We start from the raw sequence: 24,120 nt of genomic DNA on the forward strand, positions 1-24,120 counted from the left end.
GCATTGTCTCCTATTTTGTCCACCGCAAAGACTGCCTACTTTCAACACCATAGCATTCTTTATTTCTGCCCCAGTTAAGTTTATTTGTTGTTGAAATTTACACCCCATGCTTTTTGCTCTCTCCAGACTTGACTCCTTCCTATTCCGGAGAAGAAGTCAAACTGGAGTCCAAACGTTAGCTTTGTGACTTGTTACCACAGATGCTGCCGGACCTGCTGAGGTCTCTCAGCGCTTTGTTTTGATTTCAGGTTTCCAGTATTCGCAGTATTTTGTTTTTATATAAATGTTTTGAAAGTTAAGTGGAGGGAGGCTTCACGAATCTGCCGTCATATTGAAGGAGAGCTAAAGATAGCAGTTTATATTTAACAGTGCAAGTACTTTTGAGAGAAATCAGACGGATCGTAAACTTTGTGTGACAGAAAGGCGTTGATGAGAATAACTCTGAGAGGGCGTGTTAATAGTATATTGAGGCGGTAACGTGGTTGTGCCACACCAGGAGCGGTGACGTGCCGCGGTCAGGGGGAGAAGGCTGGTGGACCTCCGGAGCCTCACTCGATTGGGTTGTGCTGGTGGAAGACGCGGCATCTTCACACCGTCCCTCTGAGGGAAAGGATCTCAGCTGCACGGCCCAGTAATGGCTCGCTTCATGCAATGGGTGTTCCTGTGGTCCTACTGCATTGAAGCCTCCTCGCAGGAAGCACACGGAACCGCCGCGACCCTGAATACCAGCCAGCTGTCCAAGTTGTTGAGTAAGTGGAGCCCGGGGGTCCTCGGGCGGGCGGGCTTGGGGAGAAACAGAAGCGGCAGCAGCCGGGCGGCGCGGCTCCCTGAATCATTGCAATTCTTCAGTGAACGTGTGGTATTTAAAGAGTGAACTTCAGTTGTAATTACTTGCATATTGCGAGAGATTTGCCTGAAGTAATTAAAATGGGAACAACAAAAAAAAGAAACGCGAGGAGCTTCCCTTCCCCATCCATTGATAAACTGCCTTAAGCTTACGCGCGGTCAAGTTGGTTGTTTGGGGTTTGACTAACAGTTTTTTTTCAGCATGTCCTTTGGTGAAACATGGTCGAGGACAGTTTGATCCCCGTGCCCGCCGATTCGTTAGTTAACTGTTTTTATTACTATTAATTTGTACATGTCTTTGCCATGTGCAGGTAACAAAAATAAGTTGGTGTCGGATATTTGTGTAGAGTTCCTATGTAGGGATTATTTAATCACTTCATGTATATCCCGTTTAAGGTCACTTCGTGATCATTGACTTGTCTCCCTTTGGCCCTTCCAGGACAATTCGGCAGGGATTGCACTTCAACTGTGAGCTGCACATGAATTCACTAAAAGTTTATTTGAATTGTGTATAAAAGTTTTCCTTTGCTCTTAATCTATCTCCATTTTCTTATAATGTAAATTGATATTAACACCAAAGGTATGGACAATTTTCAACTAAACAGACTAGTTTTATATTTTATAGGTTTGGAAAAGCAAAAATTCTAAAATATTTTATATATGCTGCGTTTCACACGCAGATACTGATTTTTACATTGAATATTTAAAATATATTTTGAGACATTTTTCCTTCAACATCCCCCCCCCCCCCCAAAAAAAAACCTTTTATAATTTCATGCCTAAGGGCACGCAACAGAAATGTACTCTAATCTGAGGCAGCTAACCACATGAAATTATTATTCAATTAAGTAAAATTGAAAGCAGTGTTTAGCGTATTATTTGATTGTAATTTAATGGCAAAATAAGGGGGGGGCGAATCATTCTTGGAATGTGGGCATCACTGGGAAAACCAACATTTATTGCCCCTCCTCAGCTCCCCTGAGTAGTGGGCTTTTTTAATCCACTCCAATCAGGTGGTGTAACTGCTCTTTAGAATGTTTAGAATCAGGGCAGCACGGTAGCATTGTGGATAGCACAATTGCTTCACAGCTCCAGGGTCCCAGGTTCGATTCCGGCTTGGGTCACTGTCTGTGCGGAGTCTGCACATCCTCCCCGTGTGTGCGTGGGTTTCCTCCGGGTACTCCGGTTTCCTCCCACAGTCCAAAGATGTGCAGGTTAGGTGGATTGGCCATGATAAAATTGCCCTTAGTGTCCAAAATTGCCCTGAGTGTTGGGTGGAGTTACTGGGTTATGGGGATAGGGTGGAGGTGTTGACCTTGGGTAGGGTGCTCTTTCCAAGAGCCGGTGCAGACTCGATGGGCTGAATGGCCTCCTTCTGCACTGTAAATTCTATGAAATTCTATGAAATCATACAACCTATTCAATGTTGTTAGGTAACACGTTACGGGACTTTAGTTATTAGCTGAATATTGTAAATGTTCTTGTGAAACTGCGAGACAAATAGAATATTGACATCTGGACAAAATTGCTAGGATTGGTTTGTTTAGCTTTGATCATTGAACTTGAAAATGATATCAAAAGTTTTCAAAGAGCTGAATCAGAAAAACAGAATACCAAAGGTTCTGTTAAATTGCTGCTTTTGCATTGTTGTAAAGCAGTTTTCATTTTGCAAAAGTGGCTTTATTTCCAAAGTCAGTTTGTTTCCTGATCGGTAATACAGAGACTGTTTCTCACAATTTTGGCTTGTCGTGTTAGACTGCAACTCCTGTACAATTTACCAAGCCCTGTTTGAAAACTTGGATTTGTAAATTCAAGCACCATGTACTTCTCAAACAAATTTACTCGCCAAAGAGTTGAGTGCTGTATTTTTATGTAAGCATTGACAGAGCTTGTCTTTGGAGTTCAAGTTCGGGTACGCAGCATATCATGATACCTGTTAACTGTAAATCTGTAAATCCTGTGCCCTATCGACTTGTCAAAAACTGGTAAGGCATCATCACTGCTTATAAGAACTACAATGTCCCTTTCCCCATGCTATATATTGAAATTCTTAGTTTAACACCTACAAATTACATAATGTGGCTCCCACAAATCGAGCAATTTTACTATTTAACTTCATGCAGAAAATGAAAGTCCATCTCAAATGAATAAAGAAAATACAATTTGTGACAACAATGATATCCTTTTAGTCAAGTGCATATCTGATTTGAATCTAACTCCTTATACTTCAAGAACATATCAACTGTGTGAAAATCTCACTGTTTACTAACTTTAAATTTACAGAACCAGATAGTATAAAACTGAATGTCTCCCGTCTTGATTGTGCAAACAAGGGAAGAAACCAATTCAATGCTGGGGTCCTGAGTTTCCTATGCATTTCTGGTCAAGTTGCACGTCTGTCTATAGATGCAAATTACATGATTGAAGATTTTGGAACATTGAGCTTAAATGAGTTACCCGTGTAACCACAATATGACAAAGCCCATTGATCTTTTATACAAATGTGTCAAACCCTTCATCTGAATGAATGTCCACCCACATACCTTGGAACACCATCAACTCTTGGATGCGAGTATCCTCCAATTGTGCTTCTCTTGAGTGGGGTCTCTTTGCATTGTGCACCCGAAAATCTGTTTGCAAGCACCTATGGTCACTTGAAGCAAGTGTAGATCAGCTGACCAAGAGAGAATTGAAGCCTCCATCATCTTTTGCTGACACTAAACGAAAGTTTACAGGCAATTTTGGAAATAAAATCACAAGATGTCTCTTTTGATGACTCAACTTCCACTTTACTTTGTAACTGAGAAGTGAGCAAGACATAGACAAGAAGCCCAAAGAGTGAAGTACCACAGAAGAAGCCAACACCACATTTCAGATGTGTAAGTAAGAGAGTATACAGATTTTGAATGATATTCCAAAAGATGTCTGAGGAGCTGAAGATGTCTGGCAGTCTCTGTGATTTTCTCTGATTTTCTTGAAGCCTTAACTCGGATCATGCAGAACCTTAACAATGGATCATTCTAGGCATTTACAGGGAGCCTTTGCCAGATTATTCAAAGGACAGCATTAGACAGATGATTACACCCTGTTCCATAGGGTTGGACCATTAGTTATATTTGGAATGTCTGTGGTGGATCAAAAACAGAGAGCACTAAGGTTCTATGGAACTGCTGGCTTGTCCAAACTACTCGGAAGAAATGATGGGACATACCTGATGTTAAAGGTTCTCCTTCAGTACCTACATAACGCTATGATTCTTGTAGACACCAGTAACTTTTTTAAGAGATATTCGAATTCCTAGTGACTGACAGAACGGATCACGTGACAAGATTTCAAGTTCTGAGGTGCTTACTGTAACAAACAAACTAAAAGCAGTAATGACTAAACACTATTTAATAAGCAATTAATACACAATAACAGAAAAGATATCCCCTTTTATCGCAACAAAAAACACATGCCAGATTTATATTTTATGTCCTGCTCTCAGCCAAATAACAGTTGCCACAAGAACCAGCCTAACATCACTCCTAGCTTCCAATGGATTTGTTTATTGTCATGTGTACCGAGGTACAGTGAAAAGTATTTTTCTGCGAGCAGCTCAACAGATCATTAAGTACATGAAGAGAAAAGAAAAGAAAATACATTATATGGCAACACAAGGTACACAATGTAACTACATAAACACCGGCATTGGGTGAAGCATACAGGGGTGTAGTGTTAATGAGGTCAGTCCATAAGAGGGTCATTTAGGAGTCTGATAACAGTGGGGAAGAAGCTGTTTTCGAGTCTGTTTGTGCATGTTCTCAGACTTTTGTATCTCCTGCCCGATGGAAGAAGTTGGAAGAGTGAGTAAGCCGGGTGGGAGGGGTCTTTGATTATGCTGTCCGCTTTCCCCAGGCAGCGGGAAATGTAGATAGAGTCAATGGATGGACTGGGCTGTGTTCACAACTCTCTGAAGTTTCTTGCGGTCTTGAGCCGAGCAGCTGCCATATCAGGCTGTGATGCAGCCAGATAAGATGCTTTCTATGATGCATCTGTAAAAGTTGGTAAGAGTTAACGTGGACATGTCAAATTTCCTTAGTTTCCTGAGGAAGTATAGGCACTGTTGTGCTTTCTTGGTGGTAGCATTGACGTGGGTGGACCAGGACAGATTTCTGGAGATGTGTACCTGTAGGAATTTGAAACTGCTAACCATCTCCACCTCAGCCCCGTTGATGCCGACAGTGTTGTATGTAGTACTTCCTGAAGTCAATGACCAGCTCTTTAGTTTTGCTGGCATTGAGGGATAGATTGTTGTTGCTGCACCATTCCACTAGGTTCTCTATCTCCTTCCTGTATTCTGACTCATCGTTATTCGAGATCTGGCCCACTGGTTGTATCGTCAGCAAACTTGGAGATGGAGTTGGAACCAAATTTTTCCACGTAGTCATGTGTACAGGGAGTATAGTAGGGGGGCTAAGTACACAGCCTTGCGGGGCCCCGGTATTGAGGACTATTGTGGAGCAGGTGTAGTTGTTTATTCTTACTGATTGTGGTCTGTGGGTCAGAAAGTCGAGGATCCAGTTGCAGAATGAGGAGCCAAGTCCTAGGTGTTGGAATGTTGACATGAGCTTGGCTGGGATTATGGTACTGAAGGCAGAGCTGTAGTCAATAAATAAGAGTCTGATGTAGGAGTCCTTCTTGTCGAGATGCTCTAGGGATGTGTGTAGGGCCAGGGAGATGGCGTCTGCTGCGGACCGGTTGTGGAGGTATGCAAATTGCAGTGGATCAAGGCGTTCTGGGAGTATGGAGGTGATGCGTTTCATGACCAACCCCTCGAAGCACTTCATTATGATAGAAGTCAGGGCTACCGGAGGGTAGTTATTGAGGCACGTTGCCTGGTACTTCTTTGCCACCGGTATGATGGTGGTCTTCTTGAAGCAGGTGGAGACCTCGGAGCGGAGTAGGGACTGGTAAAAGATGTCTACGAACACATCTGCCAGCTGGTCCGCGCAGGCTCAGAGGGCACGACCAGGGATCTGGTCCGGAACCGTTGCCTTCCAAGGGTTCACTTTCAGGAAGGCCCATCTGACTTCGGAAGCTGTGACGGTGGGTATGGGTGTGTTATGGGCTGATGGGGCACTCGACAGTGGATCGTTGCTCCCCTGCTCGAACCGAGCATAGAATGCATTGAGTTCATCGGGGAGGGGTACGCTGCTGCCGGAGATACTGCTCGGCTTTGCTTTGTAGCCCGTTATGTTGTTTAGGCCTTGCCACAACCACCAAGGTTCTGTAACACTAGTCTGTGACTCTAGCTTGGTCTAATATTCTCTCTTAGCATCTCGGATGGCTTTGCGGAGGTCGTACCTGGATTTCTTGTATAGATCAGGGTTGTCTGACTTGAACGCCTCAGACCTGTCCTTCAGTAGAGAGGCAATCTTGCAATGAGTTTGCCACTCCCCATTTCACCCAGTCATAATGCTGAGTGACCATCAAAAGTTGCTTTTCTCACTGTACAGAGAAGTCACAAACCAAATACCAGCAGGAAGGCGCACTTCGGTTCTTCCCCACTCTGTCACATCAGGAAGAATGTTCCGAATTCCTTAGATTACCAGCAATTCATCTCCGCTCTCTCTCTCCCCAAAACTTTCATCTGATAAAACGCCACATTCTTAACAAAAGCTAGCTAACCTGAAAGGACTACCACTTCCTCATAGTTTGAGAAACCTGGCTGAGCATCTTGCATGTTAACATGCAGCTCAGCCTTTGTGTACCTGTCCTGGTGTTTGCACAGTGCATTACTCAATAACAAAACACACACACTTCAGGAGGAAGGGCGGGTGGAACGATGGATAATTGCTGAGTAAGCTTAACATCTGTCCTGAAGATGCTCTTTTGCATTCACATCGCCAAAGTGGGAGAGAGGCATAATGAAGTGCGTGTATACTGCAGGCAGATCATTGCGAGAACCATTGAGGTAATGAACAGTTATTTCATGTGCTTTGAAAGGTCTGGGATATACTTTAATACAGAGCGAGAAACAAGGTTTGAAAGCTGTGCCCTGTACAACTTTGCCATGACTTAAGGTCTGGCATTTGACATGCTGAGAGAGAGGAGCTAATACAGGTACAAGCTATTGAACTGATACAAAGGGATGTGTAATGTCTGCAGGAGATATGTCTTTGAAGGGGCAGGGCACAAATCTTTATCCAATGAGCACTCGAGCCACAGAGTCATATTGCAACCAGAACAATACTCGGATACAGCCAATGTTCTCTCTATTTTGTGCACATGTATGGATGCATAGCAATCAGGCAGATACTACATGGGCTGTTCCCAAGTTGCCTCATTGAAGATGAAATTTGTGCGTTGCCATGCAAAATGCTGCACATTGAAATGAATTGGTGATGCACAGCAAACAAAAATAGTGGGAACATTGTACACATCACTCCTCAAATTCAAATAAAGTTTATTCATAATGTTAACATGAAAATTGATTTATATATATATATATATATTGTATTTTAAATCTGTTGCAGTAAGATTTTTAAAAGCCTGAGTTACGGTACATATTTGTTTCAGTAATATTATTAAAGAACCTAGGTTAAGGTATCCAGACTGTGTGTCTGCTAAAGCTATATTAAGAAGTCGTAAAAGGTGAGGTATTGGTTGATTCTAACCATTTACTTGGTTATATATAGAGAGCTAATGGAACAGTGTCCAAAGTGTTCGGAGGGGCAGCAGGGACATGGGCCTGGGTGGGGTGCTCAGAGGGTTGGTGCAAAATGGGCCAAATGGCCGTCTCCGGGACTGTAGGGAGTCTATAATTCAGTATTATGATTGCTGGAGATTCCCTGGAGAGTAGATAATTTACGGGGGAGTGGTGTTTAGCTAAGCAGGTCATGGAACTTAGTGGTATACAGATTATGTAATTAATGGGAGGAACCAGGTCTGTCTGTAGTTTTGTAGTTTGCCAGAGGTTTTGAGTATGACTAGGCAAAGGGATTTTAAGTTGAACTGCAGTTTTACCAAATGCTGCAAGGTTGAGCAGAAGAGTACTGAATCTGCTCTTGAAAGGGACTTTCTCCAAAGGTCTGCACAACTGAATAAGTAAGCCTGTTTTGTCAACTTTATTAATAAGTGGCATTTCAACTGTATTAGGTTGCTTACTTGGAGTCAGAAGCAGGTATAGATAGTAAATTGAAGTTTTTCCTTATGTTTAAGAACTGTTTAACTGATAATTATGAAGCTATTTTCTTTGATGTTAATGTGGTTCATTGTGTTTAAATTAAATTTTGTTTTAACACAGAAGGTACTTATTGGTCAGACTCATCACTTCTGGGGTGAAATATCCTTTCCTCACAGTTTTACAAATTAAAAAAGAATTGTTTGGGGTTCTTGTCCAGTATCCTAACAATGAAAATCTTACATCTGTTACATTTTTCGCTAAGAAATACTTTTAAGAAACCATTTAAGCAATTATTTTTTGAACACAAAACTGTTTAGAAATTTGAAGAATAAAAACTAATCAAACTTTCTAATAGTTGTAATCCTGAATTCAGGAAATATAAACTCTTGAATTTGTGGGAAAGGATGAATATTCGGAATTGCCTCATGCAGCCTATTGTGTGCCAGTTGGCAACATGCTGCATATTGCTATTGCCCAGAGAGGTGGAAGCAGCAGCCATTTGCTTCTTTGAACTACTATCCAGCATCCAGATAAGGGGAATAATGACAGCCTTGATATTTTTGGAGTCCTCAGCAAGAGCATGAAAGCCACTTGCCTCATCGCCCCCTCCTGTTTGACACTACAACCTGCAGCGCTTTCTGAACCTCCACCAAAGTAACAGTTGTGTTAATTCCATCATTGTATCCTGACTGGGGCTCTGCCAGATATTCCAGTACAGCAGTCAACTGCTGGATTGGCTCTTTCAGCTACAGCATCAACAGTTCAATGCTGTTGCTGAACAGTACTGCAGACTCTGAGGCGAGACCAGACCTCGTGACTTTTATAGTCCATTGTTTATATTCCAGTTACCTTTGAACTGCTATGCAGATTTAAACCTGTTTTTAAAGTTGTACTTTATTCACATTAGATTACGAGGGGCTAACTTAACACCAGCAAAACGGGTACAGTATTTGGCACAATTTGGGGTCTAACTTCCAGATTGTAACAATGGGGGAAACTCCAGGCCCGGATTCTTTCTCCGAATGGGTAATCCTGGGCAGGTCATCTGTTCTGTCTAAACCAGGAAATGCTATACATTCTGCTCGGGCAGGAAATAGGGGAAGAAAGCAAAAATATTATTTATTTTTCTCCATGCATTCAAATAAATATTCTCACCAAAAATGCAATGCTTTGTTTGGACAATTCGGATTTATGCTGGGGGTGGGTTGGGGAGGCGGTAAGGAGGAGAGCTATTGTTAGATAGGAGAAAGAGAAAACACTTTTTTATGGAAATGTATTCCACTCAGTTCCCTAATTCACACTGAAGTGTGACTGAAATTGCTGGTGTTAGAATGTTGATAAGAAGACGATATGTTTTCAGTGATTAAGGGAGTCAAAGGAGAACCTGAGATCTGGCACAGAAGAGTCACTTTTATTCCTTTCTCTAACTGCAATGTATAGAGATTGGTTTATACATTATTAAATAAATAACAAGTTCTTTACTTTGGATGTTTTCATTAAACACATTTTTAGGATGATCATTTCAAAGTTTAGAAGCTCATCTAGCTAGCTTGTAGTTTGTTGTGCCCATTTTTCCATGAAGTTTCTTTTGGTAGACTTTTTTAAATCGTGTTAAACCGATATTGCAATATTATTGAATTTGATCCCGAGGCCCAGGATCTAAAGAACAACTATTGTTTCTTATGTGCGAATGACCACAAGCTGCCATAATTATAGTTACAATCTCTGTAGAGTCCTTTGCAAACAGAAAGAACATGTCCAAAAAATGTGCCTTCTTCAATGAAACAAAATCTTGGGGAGGTGTCACCCATTCCCTGGACATCTCCCTGGATCATTCCCTCTGGTAATACCGTGACAATCCGAGCCAACTTGCCTGGTTTAAATTTAGACAAGATGATTCACAGCTAACTGTTCAGAGATGCATTCCCCATGGCAATGCTTCTACCAACCAATCAGCACCATCTTCTTATACAGTTATGAATTGTTGTTCCCTTTGAGACTTGATGTTTTTCCGATTCTGTCTTCATGAGGACAAGAAGAAAAACTTCAAATGTATGTCTTTTTTTTGTTAGCAATACTTTGTTTTACTCGGAGGGTGGTACAATGTAAGCCTTCCTTTGATCTCTAACAATCAAACCACCTTGGTTTACTGTCAGGTGATGTGTTATGTACTCTGGGATAACACAGGCGGCAACCCGATGCAGCTTTGACCAAAAGATACTCTAGACTTTGAAGTAAGTTCAATGTGATTTATTGAACCATTAGCACAGTTCTCTGATTTCGATTCTCCTGCTAATCTTGCTATAGTAACTCAGTCTAACTAACCAGTCTGCTCTAAGCCACGTGGTGGGTGTGATGCTTCTGATCTGCCCCTGTCCTACTCTCTAAGTGTTGCCTGTGGAAAGAGACAGAGCATGTGTGCCCTGTCCTTATATATGGGTTGTGTAATGCCCCCTTGTAGTAGTGTCACCTCTGGGTGTCTTGACTGCCCATGGTCGTGTCCTATTCTATGTGTTCATTAGCTGTATGTCTGCATATCATGACGTCTCTGGTGCTCCCTCTAGTGTTTACTTAGTCATAGTGTATTTACATTAACCCCTTGTGTATTTACAGTGATGCATATCACCACATCCCCCCTTTTTTCTTGTTACATATTTTCTGTACAGTGTTAAAGAAAAATTGAACAAAAACAGGTAAATAAGTGATGACATGTACAAGTTATGATGATTGTGATGATACAAGATAAAAGAATAGTTATGAGTCCAAAGTTCATAAATTTATACGGTCGAGTGGCTTTCTTGTTTTGTTATTGAAGTGTCGATGTTGATGTTGTCATTTCCTTGTGAACGCCGTCAGTGTCCCTGTGCTTAAGGAACCAAGAAGTCATCAGGAGGTGTGCAAATGGTCAAATTGGTCCTCTTTCGGAGTCATTTCAGGTTCACTTGAATCATCTTTGGTTTCTTGATGCTCATCGTCTGGAGTCAAAATGTACACGATTTCATTTTCTTGTGGAGAGGCTCGAGTGGATGAGGTTTCAATTGACGTCGCACTGGACTCACGAGTAGTTTCACTTGGATTGTCGAGTGCCTCTGTGCATACGAGCTGAGATCTGTCAGTCTCACTGTGATGTTGCACATCTTGTGTGGGAATTGTGATGCCTTCGTCACTTGTCTCACATACAGTGGGTAGATCTTCAGTGTCTTGTTGGTTAGATGAGTTGGGTAGACTGTCCGAGTCTTCTTCTGGTGGCTCAAGTAATCTGGGTAGATTGTCATAGTGTTTCTGTTGTTCACTTGCATCGTCTGCTGCTGGTTGCTCAGATAAGGTGGATAGATCTTCATGGTCTTGTTCATGCATGGACTGCGCTTTGGAGTCTTGAGTTGCTCCCGTTGTGGAGTCTGTCAACGAACTCGCTGTGGAGGCTTGTATTGCTCTCTCTGTGGTGTCTGGCATTGTTCCCTGTGTGGAATCATGCAGTGATCTCGCTGTGGAGTCTTTCTGTGTTCTCTGTTTGGAGACGTGCAGTGGTCTCGCTGTGGAGTTTGTCATCGCTTTCTGTGCAGAGTCGGTGACTCTTCGTGGTGCATGGACCACTCTCTTGGTGTCAGGCCGCTCTCTGTGGGCTTGTACCGCTCTCTGTCTCTTGGCATCAGGCCACAGCAGAATCCTGTACACATGGGTCGGGATGTCGTCTGTGCTGGGCTGAGGATCCTCAAATCCGAAGAACTCATCCATGACTGTGTTGGATGCTTCAATGTACAACACATCTCGTTGCGGTTCGGATTTGGTACTGAGGTCGCCACGTCCAATGATGAAATCATCGTCTGAGTCGCAGTCTTCAAGGACTAAATCATCTCTTAGGGTGGTGCTAACTGCTTGTTGCAGGGTTCTGAGGAGGTTGTTTTCAGCTACTGGTCGAAGTTCAAGCATTGTGCTGTCGTTCCAGATGAAAGAATTGTGTTTTCTGGCTTTACTTTTTTTTTCACTATTTTCCGACATCTCCCCTTTAAATGGGCATGGTCCAGGGCATCTGACGTCATGACGCTTGTGACGTAAAGCGTAGGAATGGATTGCGCATGTGCAGATCGCTTTTCCTTCACTGTGCGCTCTTTTTGCAACTGCGCATGCGCGGCTTCTCGCGCATGCACAAAACACTGTTTATCCGGTTCGCGTCTTCTCGGGAACTGCGCATGTGCGGCTCCTTGCGTAAGATGGCTGCCAATCAAAATTGCCGTTTGCATCTGCTGCAAGCCTACCTTTGCCACGTGGTGAGTATAGGCACCAGTTTTACCGAGTTCTGTTGTGTTCACCTCGTAGGACTTGTCCAGGACTGTCTGGAAGTCACTCTTGTCCTGCCCTTTGGTGTACTTGAAGGAGTTGAAGATTTCTGTTGCACTTTCACCCGCAATGGTGAGTAGAAGATCTATCTTCTCAGCAACAGCCACGCCATCTAGGTCGGATACTACCATGTAAATCTCTGCTTGAATGCACGCCAGTTGGCACTGAGATTGCCGTGGTACCTGAGCTGCTGAGGAACCAGAATCTCGATCATCTTGCCTGGGTGCTGTTGCTGGCAGTCACGGGTCTTGCTGAGTTGAACCATATAGATTCAACAGGCACTCCTGGTACCATGATGTGTTATGTACTCTGGGATAACACATGCTGCAACTCGATGCAGCTTTGACCAAAAGATACTCCAGACTTTGAAATAAGTTCAATGTGATTTATTCAACCATTAGCTCAGATCTCTGAGTTCGACCCTCCTGCTAATCTTGCTATAGTAACTCAGTCTAACTAACCCGTCTGCTCTAAGCCACGTGGTGGGTGTGATGCTTCTGATCTGCCCCTGTCCTAATGCCCCCTTGTGGGAATGTCACCTCTGGGTGCCTTGACTGCCCATTGGACGTGTCCTATTCTATGTGTTCATTAGCTGTATGTCTGCATGTCATGACGTCTCTGGTGCTCCCTCTAGTGTTTACTTAGTCGTAGTGTATTTACATTAACCCCTTGTGTATTTACAGTGATGCATATTACCACATCAGGCAACTGCAGAACAGGTCACCTGATCCCCTTCCTTTACCCTAAATTTAAGCTATAGTTCCAAAATATAACAATCTTATAGACTTTATAGACTTCATAATTGTATCATTACTCATGGCAAATTCCCTGTTACTTTTCTTGATAAACCGAAATAAAAGCCAATACTTCAAGTACAGCACATGATAAAGCATTAAAGTATTACCTCTTTACAGTTGCTTAAATTGGCTCCACGTTATGTAGAAACATAGAAAATAGGTGCAGGAATAGGCCATTCGGCCCTTCGAGCCTGCACCACCATTCAATATGATCATGGTTGATCATGCAAATTCAGCCTAAACTGCTGCCATTCAGATAATCTGCCTTCCTGTTTTTACCACCAAAGTAGATAACGTCACATTTACCCACATTATATTGCATTTGCCAAGTATTTGTCCACTCAGCCTGCCTGTCCAAATCACCCTGCAGCCTCTTTGCATCGTCCTCACAGCACACACTGCCACCCAGATTAGTGTCATCTGCAAATTTGGAGATTTTGCATGCTATTCCTTTGTCCAAATCATTAATGTATATTGTGAATAGCTGGGGTCCCAGCACTGAACCCTAAGGTATCCCACTAGTCACTGCCTGTCACTCAGAAAAGGACCCGTTTATTCCCACTCTCTGCTTCCTGTCTACCAACCAGTTCTCTATCCATGTCAATACATTATCCCCAATACCATGAGCTTTAATTTTGCTCACGAATCTCTTGTGTGGGACCTTGTCAAAAGCCTTTTGAAAGTCTAGATACACAACACCTACTGGTTCACCCTTGTCCACTCTACTGGTCACATCCTCAAAAATTCCAGAAGATTTGTCAAGCATGATTTCCTTTTAGTGAATCCATGCTGACTTGGACCGATCCTGTCCCCGCTTTCCAAATGCTCAGTTATTTCATCCTTAATAATTGACTCTCGCATTTTCCCCACCACCGATGTCAGGCTAACTGGTCTATAATTCCCCGGTTTCTCTCTCCCTCTTTTTAAAAAACATGGGACTACATTAGCTACCCTCCAATCTATTGGGACTCTTCCAGAGTCTATAGAGTGCTGTAAAATGATCACCAAGGCATCCACTATTTCTAGGGACACTTCAGGCCCTTGGGACTTAGCGGGTTTTAATCCCAACAATTTCCCCAATACAATTTCCTGACTAATAAGGATTTCCTTCAGTTCCTCCTTCATGCTAGATCCTCTGTCCCCTCGTATTTCCGGAAGGTTATTTGTACCCTCCTTATTGAAGACAGATCCAAAGTATTTGTTCAACTGATCTGCCATATCTTTGTTGCCCATTATGAATTTACCTGATTCTAACTGTAAGGGACCTACATTTGTCTTCACTAGTCTTTTTCTCTTCACATATCTATAGAAGCCTTTACAGTCAGTTTTTATGCTTCCTAATTAAACCCTTTGTCCCTTCTGCTGAATTTAATATTTCTCCCAATCCTCAGGCTTGCTGCTTTTTCTGACCAATGTATATGCTTCCTCTTTGGCTTTAACACTATCCCTGATTTCTCTTGTTAGCCATGGTTGAGCCAACTTCCCCATCTTATTCTTGTGCCAGACAGGGATGTACAATTGTTGAAGTTCATCCATGTGTTCTTTAAATGTCTGCCATTGCCTGTCCACCGTCAACCCTTTAAGGTTGCTTTGCCAGCTTATCCTAGCCAATGCAGCTCTTATACCATCAAAGTTAGCTTTCTTTAAGTTCAGGACTTTTGTCACAGACTTAACTGTGTCACTCTCCATCTTAATGAGGAATTCTACCATATTATGGTCACTCCAACCTAAAGGATCTCGCACCACAACATTGCTAATTAATCCTCTCTCATTGCACAATACACAGTCTAGGATGGTTTGCTCTCTCGTTGGCTCCTCGACGTATTGGTTGAGAAAACCATCTCTTATACATTCCAGGAAATCCTGCTCCATCGCATTGCTACCTGGCATGTCTTGTTTCCTGTTTGATGCCACCCCCAACTTCACAACTACTTTTTGGTGGTCTGTACACAACTCCCTCTCACGTTCTTTGCCCTTTGGTGTTCCCAGGTCCACCCACACAGATTCCACATCGTCCAGGTTAATGTCCTTCTTTACTATTGTGTTAATCTCTTTAACCAGCAACACTACCCCACTTCCCTTCCTTTCCTTCTATCTTTCCTGACTACTGAATACCCCTTGACTTCCCATCCTTGGTCACTCTGGAGCCAGGCTCCATGACCCCAATTACATCATATCTGTTAATGATTGTCAGCGTAGTTAATTCATCAACCTTATTACAAATGTTCCTTGCATTGAAACACAGAGCCTTCAGGCTTAGTTTTTTGACATTTATTGTCCTTTTAGAATTATGATGTAAGGTGGCCCTTTTTGATTTTTGCCTTTGGTTTCTCTGCCTTCCACTTTTCCCTTTACTGCCTTTTGTTTCTGTCCCAACTTTACTTCCCTCTGACTTCCTGCATTGGTTCCCATTCCCTGCCATTTTAGTTTAAACCCTCCCCAATAGCACTACCAAACACTCCCCCTAGGACATTGGTTCCGATCCTGCTCAGTTGCAGACTCTCCGGCTTGTACTGGTCCCACCTCCCCCAGAACCGGTTCCAATGTCCCAGGGAATGTCCCGTGACAGCCTCCCCGAACAGGCGCCGGAATGTGGCGACTAGGGGCTTTTCACAGTAACTTCATTTGAAGCCTACTTGTGACAATAAACGATTTTCATTTCATTTCAATTTTCATTTCATGTCCCTCAAGCCACGTATGCATCTTAGCTATCCTGCCATTCCTACTCTGATTAGCACGTGGCAATGGTAGCAAATGTGAGATTACTACCTTTGAGGTCCTGCTTTTTAGTTTAACTCCTAACTCCTTAAATTCAGCTTGTAGGACCTCATCACGTTTTTACCTATATCATTAGTGCCTTTTTGCACCATGACAGCTGGCTGTTCAACTTCCCCCACCAGAATGCCCTGCAGCCGCTCAGAGACGTCCTTGACTCTAGCACCAGGGAGACAACACACCATCCTGGAGTCTCATTTGCGGCCGCAGAAATGCCTGTCTATTCCCCTTACAATTTAATCCCCTATCACTATATCTCAGCTACTCTTTTTCCTGCTCTCCTGTGCTGCGGAGTCAGTCACGGTGCCATGAATTTGGCTGCTGCCACCTTCCCCTGATGAGCCATTTCCCCCAATAGTATCCAAAACGGTATATCTATTTTGGAGGGAGATGACCGCAGGGAACCCCAGCAATGCCTTCCTACTCTTCCTCTGGTCTGGTAATGACCCATTCCCGATCTTCCTCAGTAATTTTTATCTGCGGTGTGACCAACTTACTGAATGTCCACCACTTCCTCAGCATCGCGGATGTAATGAAGTGAATTCACCTGCAGATCCAGAACCGTCAAGTGGTCTGACAGGAGCTGCAGCTGGACACACTTCCTGCACATGAAGGAGTCAGGGACACTGGAAGGGTTCCTGAATTCCAGCATGACACGGGTCTGGGATCTCCTGCCATGACGTAACCTTTTGAGTTAACTTTACAACAACGCCAAGAGAGAATGTGAGGAAAGAAAGTAGAAAATAAAAAATGTTAAAATAGAAACTACTTGCCAGTCACCAACCAATCACTTATGTGCTGGCTGTGATGTCACGGTTCAATTTTTCACATATTGTAGCAAGTAAAGTGCCATTTGGACCATATTTAGTTTAAACTGAAGCCACACCTTGATCCAGGCTTGCATTGCTGGCTCTGGGTGCGATTCTCTGGCCTCATTCCACTCGAGCGAAAGCGCGGCTGAAGGCTGAATTGGCTACCTTGGTTAAGTGAGCACTTCACACATCCCAAGTGGATTCCAATAGGTATGTGGGCCATGTAGCATGTGGGAGTCATTACCTAGCATTCCAATCAGACCGTGATGCCTGGACATTGCACACGAACACTGAGAGAGACAACACAAAAGGAGCAACCAAGATCTGAACGCCCAGAGGATGGGCCGCAGCACCGGGGACATGTTTACGGCTGGAGGGTGGGTGAGTGCAGTGGGGAGGGGGCCAGCGCCCGGTCCAGGTAATGTTATGTGTGGGTGAGGGAGGGCCTGCTTCAGTCGGGTGGGAGGGGGCAGGGCCAGCCAGGTCTGGGGAATGGCAGAGGGCGGAGGGTTGGGGGGGGGGGGTCTCATCAATGGGGGAATGGAGGGTGCCAGGGTGGGAGCCACCATTCTTTGTCAGTCTCACACCCTCTCCCAATTCCTTACAGATATTGACAGGTATGGATGGTATTTTGGACCCCGCAGAATAGGCCCTAGTGGTCCTGCTGGTAGACTGGGTGGCCAGATGCCAGAGCCGGAGGCAGCAGCAGTGTCTGCAGCGGCTCGAGACGGTGTCCCATGTGCAGGACCCTCCCCACACCCTGAGGATCCAGCCGTACATCAGGCCAGGGTGAGACCCCGGGGCGGAGGCCTGCAATGTGAAGGAGGAGGATACCCGCTCTCTGTGAGCGTCAAGGTCCCCCCAGCCCTGAACCTTTATGCCTCTGGATCCTTCCAGGGCTTGAACGGGGACGTGACATCTTGCAGGCCATGTCCCACAGGTGCATCCGGCAGGTCACGGGTGCCCTCTTTGCCCGGGCGGAAAACTACGTCAACTTTGACATGGACCAAGCCCAACAAGATGCCCGGGCAGCAGGATTCGCTGCCATCGCCAGGATACTCAAGGTCCAAGGGCTGATAGACTGCAGGCATCTCACCTTGTGCGCACCAGGCCAGCTGGGAGTGCCCTATATCAACAGGAAGGGGTTCCACTACCTGAACATACAACTCGTGTGTGACCACAACATGCACTTCATGGCGTGTGTACATGCTTCCCAGGGAATGTGCGTGACAGCTACATCCTGGGGCAATCAGTCATCCCTGGCCTCTTCGAGGACCATCCCAGAATGGCCGGCTGGCTCTTGGAGGGTAAGGGGTACTGCTGAAGACCTAGCTAGTGACACCAGTACGGAGGCCGGAGACCGAAACGGAGGCTCGATACATGTGGCTACCCGAGCTGCCATTCAGCGGTGCATCAGACTGCTTAAAATGCGCTTCCGATGCCTTGACTGCCTAGGTCATGCCCTGCAGTACACTCCCTGGAGGGTCAGCTGAGTCCTCCACAACCTGGCACAGCAGCGGGACGACATGCTGGAGGTGAGGGATGAGGAAAATGTGCTCACCTCCGAGGAGGAGGAGTTGCCGGACCAGCAGGGGCTGGAGGACGATCCCGGGAAGGACAAGAGGACCAGCCGGTGGTTGCAGGACAAGCGGTAGCGGTGAGGGTCTAGCAAGCCCAGAGCACAGGGAGGCCCTCGTACTTGCAGCTTTACATAGGACATGGCCTGGTCCATCTCATCTCCCCTTTCTTCCCCCCCCCCCTTTCCTACTCTCCCAGGATCTGTGTAACATTACCCCAGGGTGCTGGGACTGTGACAGCATCGCCTGAGGGTCACTTTCGAAGGCAGGGGGTGATAACCCGCGGAGAGCTGAGCGCCAGTGCTCCTCAATCTGTGCCATAGTCTGACCCCTGCCTGTCTGCTCTGTGCTTGCTCGGGGAGGTGCGGTGGGGGGGGGGGGGCTGCGTTGCGGTGTGGGGTGCCTGCAGAGATAGACCAAGGGTTCCGAGGTCCGCCTGCATTGCGGAAGAAGGTGACAGAGGTGTCATACTGGTTGTGATCATGTGGAGATACCGGCGTTGGACTGGGGTGGGCACAGTAAGAAAGTCTTCCAACACAAGATTAAAGTCCAACAGGTTTGTTTCGAATCATTAGCTTTCGGAACACAGCTGCTTCCTCAAGTGATTCACATGAGGAAGGAGCTGCGCTCCAAAAGCTATTGATTCTAAACATACTGGTTGTGGTGAAGGATCTTTAATGTTTCACAGGTGTCCAACAATGCCCCACTATCCCGATGGTGCTGTCCCACCTACTCACCCCCTACCTACCTTCTCCCCCCCCCCCCCCCCCCCCCCCCCCCCCCCCCCACCACCACCACCACACCCACACACCCCTTCCCCCAGTGCCTTCAGTGATCCTCGCTATGCTTAGCCTTCCTGGCTCTACCTCTAAGTCTAGGTGTCTTCCCAGGAGGGCTCAGCCACCTGTTTTCCACATCCTGTGGCCTTCGATGCACCTGGCGGGTGTCCTCTGGGATTCTGGGACCTGAGGGCCCCAGCGCACTTGTTGGCGGCACATGCACAGCCGTGCCGCGCTGTCCCATGTGCTGGCTGTGAGACGCGGCCTTATCAACGGAGTGGAACTCTAAGGAGCTGGTGGCAGCCACCCCCACTCCATGGGACAGGTCTGGTTTGGCACCCAGCGCCTCATCCTCCCGGTCATAGAACATAAAAAATATAGCACAGAACAGGCCCTTCGGTCCACGATGTTGTGCCAAACTTTTGTCCTAGATTAAGAACCAATCCATCTACACCCCAGCATTCTACCGTAATCCATGTACCTATCCAATAGCCGCTTGAGGGTCCCCAATGTTTCTGACTCAACTACTTCCACAGGCAGTGCATTCCATGCCCCCACTACTCTCTGGGTAAAGAACCGACCTCTGACATACCCCCTACATCTTCCATTATTCACCTGAAATTTATGTCTCCTTGTAATGGTTTGTTCCACCCGAGGAAAAAGTCTCTGACTGACTCCTCTACCTATTCCCCTGATCATCATATAAACCTCTATCAAGTCGCCCCTCATGCTTCTCCGTTCAAATGAGAAAAGGCCGAGCACCCTCAACCTTTCCTCACAAGACCTACTCTCCATTCCAGGCAACATCCTGGTAAATCTCCTTTGCACCTTTTCCAAAGCTTCCACATCCTTCCTAAAATGAGGTGACCAGAACTGCACACAGTACTCCAAATGTGTCCGTACCAAGGTTTTGTACAGCTGCATCATCACCTCACGGCTCTTAAATTCAATCCCTCTGCTAATGAACGCTAGCACACCATAGGCCTTCTGCACAGCTCTATCCACTTGAGTGGCAACTTCAAAGATCTATGAACATAGACTCCAAGAACTCTCTGCTCCTCCACATTGCCAAGAACTCTACCGTTAACCCTGTATTCCGCATTCATATTTGTCCTTCCAAAATGGACAACCTCACACTTTTCAGGGTTAAACTCCATCTGCCACTTCTCAGCCCAGCTCTGCATCCTATCTCTGTCTCTTTGCAGCCAACAACAGCCCTCCTCACAATCCACAACTCCACCAATCTTCGTATCGTCTGCAAATTTACTGACCCACCCTTCAACTCCCTTATCCAAGTCATTAATGAAAATCACAAACAGCAGAGGACCCAGAACTGATCCCTGCGGTATGCCACTGGTAACTGGGCTCCAGGCTGAACATTTGCCATTCACCACCACTCTCTGACTTCTATCGGTTAGCCAGTTTGTTATCCAACTGGCCAAATTCCCCTCTATCCCATGCTTCCTTACTTTCTGCATAAGCCTACCATGTGGAACCTTATCAAATGCCTTACTAAAATCCATGTACACTACATCTACTGCTTTACCTTCATCCACGTGCTTGGTCACCTCCTCAAAGAATTCAATAAGACTTGTGAGGCAAGATCTACCCCTCACAAATCCGTGCTGACTATCTCTAATCAAGCAGTGTCTTTCCAGATGCTCAGAAATCCTTTCCCTCAGTACCCTTTCCATTACTTTGCCTACCAACTAAGTAAGACTAACTGGCCTGTAATTCCCAGGGTTATCCTATTCCCTTTTTTGAACAGGGTCAGTGCCATAGGGCCGTGGGGTTCATCTCAGGATGGAGGGGCAGCTGGTTCAAGCCCAGACTGCCCCTGCATCATCGGGCTTTGCCAGCCTTGGCGGCTCCCCAATGCCTGTACCACCATGTCAACGCCCTCAGTGATGCTTCTCAGTGACTGGGACATGCTCTGCCGTACCTCTGCAATTCCCACCTGCGACTGGGACAAGCTCCGCAGCGCCTCGGCTGTTCCCATCTGAGACTGGGACATGTCCCGCAGAACCTTATCAAGGTCAGCCTGGTACTGGGTCACGTGCCCCAGCGAGTTGGACATTCTGCCGAGGTCCTCGGCCATGGTCGTCACCGACTGACCCACACCTTGGACACCTCCACTAATGCTGCTGATGTTGTGCACCAGGCTCTCCACTGCGGTGTTGGCCTCGGTATCACACATTGCCGGCACCGTAGCTTCTGGGACTTCTCCAAGCGGCTCTGAACCTGCTGGAGTGTCGCTGACATCTCCCTCTGAATGTCCTGACCGTACCCTAACGTCTCCATCAGCACCTGTGCCAGAGGCTCAAAATCAGGCTTGGACCCAGCTGGGTCCTGGGATTCAGCAGACCACCGACTGCTCACTTGCCTCAGCGTGACTGCCTCCACCTAATGTGCATCAGCAACTGTGTGGTTCTCACCAGATTGTGCCCCAGAAGCCTGACCAATAACCTTGCCCACCAAGGTGTGTGTCTCTGTGCTGGTGGAGGGTGGGGATGAGAGCTGTGACGCGTCAATTGTGGCATCCTCGGAGCTCTCCGCCGAGGTGGTCTCATGGGAGGCAGGGGATGGGACCACCCCAAATTGGCCAGTGCCGTCGGCTGGAGGACCTGCTGGAAAATGGACATGTGGTCAGTGGGAGGGATGGGTCAGTCATCCTCTGGGTGGGGCCCAGTGGATCATCACCTGTGTGGCACGTGGCAACCAAATTGGTGACCACTCTGTCCTTGGCCATTCCTGTAACCTCTAGGGCCCATTCCTCAAATGTTGTGAGGATTCTTATGTCTGGCAACCACCTGCCAGTCTGGGCTCTCTCCCGGCGATTGTGGGAGAGCTTCTGCGGAGATACAGAGAGGACAACATAGAACATAGAACATTACAGTGCAGTACAGGCCCTTTAGCCCTCAATGTTGCGCCGACCTGTGAAACCACTCTAAACACATCTACACTATTCCCTTATTGTCCATATGTCTATTCGATTACCATTTGAATGCCCTTACTATTAGCGAGTCCACTACTGTTGCAGGCAGGGCATTCCACGCCCTTACTACTCTCTGAGTAAAGAACCTACCTCTGACATCTGTCCTATATCTATCTCCCCTCAATTTAAAGCTATGTCCCCTCGTGCTAGACATCACCATCCGAGGAAAAAGGCTCTCACTGTCCACTCTATCCAATCCTCTGATCATCTTGCATGCCTCAATTAAGTCACCTCTTAACCTTCTTCTAAAGAAAACAGCCTCAAGTCCCTCAGCCTTTCCTCTCGGGCCGTACGCGAGAGTTGACCCCCCAGAGACTTTTCCGCTCGCACACAAGTATTTTCAATTCACCGTTGGATGTTACAATTGATTCTGCTCCCACCATTCCTTCAGGCAGTGCATTCCAGGTCAGTACAGCACACTCGATTCAGGTTTTAAAATATCATCTGTGCAGCTAAGGTGTGGTTAAGTCGGGCAGCACTGAAACAGCACTCGCACAGCCAAAAATCATTCATGTGGGTCTCCTCTGAATATTTTTCCAATGCCTCAATATCATCATTTGAAGGAATAAACAAACCAAGACATGCATATATAAAACTCAAAATACAGTATTCCAAATGAGGCTTATCCAAACTCTGCTACGAGGCCAAAATTGTATGTTTTTGAATGGAGAGAGTCCTGTGAAAGCACTCCAAAAACCTATTTTGTTATTGAAAATTAATGTTCCATCAATTAACTTAAAGATCAGCTGTTACACGGTATAACATACTTGCTTGTTAGCATTTAACAGCACAGTACAGTTAGTTTGGAATGTGCAATAATCTCCATTTGATTTGGAAAATTGGCTGCAAATAATGTTCACTCAGCTTACTTTGGTCAAGCTAAGTGCTGTTATTTTTGGATGCATTTCAGACAGAAGCAGGCTTCGTGGTCCAATATCTAGAAAAGTGAAAAATATGAAATCAGTTTGTCACCCCAGTTCCATTTTTTATTGTTGACCAATTATAGGTCATTGTGCCTTTTAGCAAAGTTATTAGAAACATTTCAGGTCTTAACTAATTTTCTCATTAGCCTGGATCTTCTGCGAAGCGGCAATCATTGTCACTTTGTCGCTCCTCTTGAACTTTTCAATAATATAATATAATCTTTATTGTCACAAGTAGGCTTACATTAACACTGCAATGAAGTTACTGTGAAAAGCTCCTAGTCACCATATTCCAGCACCTGCTCGGGTACACAGAGGGAAAATTCAGAATGTCCAATTCCCCTACCAACACGTCTTTTGGGACTTGTGGGTGGAAACCGGAGCACCCTGAGGAAACCCACACAGAGAGGTGGGGAGAACGTGCAGACTCCGCACAGACAGTGACCCAAGCCGGGAATCGAACCTGGGATCCTGAAGCTGTGAAGCAACGGTGCTACCCATGGTGCTACCGTGCCGCCCTCCGAGAAGTGACTGAGGCTGGGATCAAACCCAGGTCCTCATGAGGCAGGAGTGCTACCCACTGTGCCACCGTACCACCCTATGCTCCGACAGTGCTCTGTGATTGTATTTCTGACCGGGTTGAGTCTGGCTTCATCAGAAATGTGGAACATAACAGTCTGGCGTGTTGGTTGGAAGACAAACCACGGCCCCTTTTTGCAGCATTATCTGACACGAGGTAAGTTTAAATGTCCGGTGTGAATGTTAGTGAATGGATGAAAGTTGGTGAATAGATAAATGGGTGGGTGGCTGAATCAGTGAATGGACAGATAGGATGGACAAGGTAAATGGGTAGGGTGGCAGGTGGGTAGTTGGGTCAGGTCTGGGAGGAAGTTGGGGTGGAGGATCAATGAGAGTAATTGGGGATGAGTTCTGTAGCTACCCAGGGATAAGACTGGGATTTTTCTGTCTGCCATCTCCTGGGTAACTATTCAGACGAGTCCGACAGAAGTGTCCAAAGTCCACGTCTTTAGCTCCGAGCCGGAGACTTTCAAAGTGCGTCCCAGGGAGCAGGAAAATTGTCTGCCAGAAGTTCAAACTTCCTGCACAATC

General features: G+C 45.7%; 1 protein-coding gene across 1 annotated transcript in view; it reads left to right on the top strand.

Annotated features, from left to right (window-relative positions):
* Window positions 1-362: 362 nt before the first annotated feature.
* pla2r1 (phospholipase A2 receptor 1) overlaps window positions 363-24,120 on the top strand; it is a 211,650-nt gene continuing 187,892 nt past the window's right edge. Inside the window, exon 1 of the mRNA XM_072474555.1 lies at window positions 363-749. Coding sequence (XP_072330656.1) covers window positions 635-749 — 115 coding nt within the window. The 5' untranslated portion in view covers window positions 363-634. The remainder of the gene's footprint in view (window positions 750-24,120) is intronic.

Source organism: Scyliorhinus torazame, chromosome 2 (assembly GCF_047496885.1).
Source record: "Scyliorhinus torazame isolate Kashiwa2021f chromosome 2, sScyTor2.1, whole genome shotgun sequence".
Taxonomy (NCBI): Eukaryota; Metazoa; Chordata; class Chondrichthyes; order Carcharhiniformes; family Scyliorhinidae; genus Scyliorhinus; species Scyliorhinus torazame.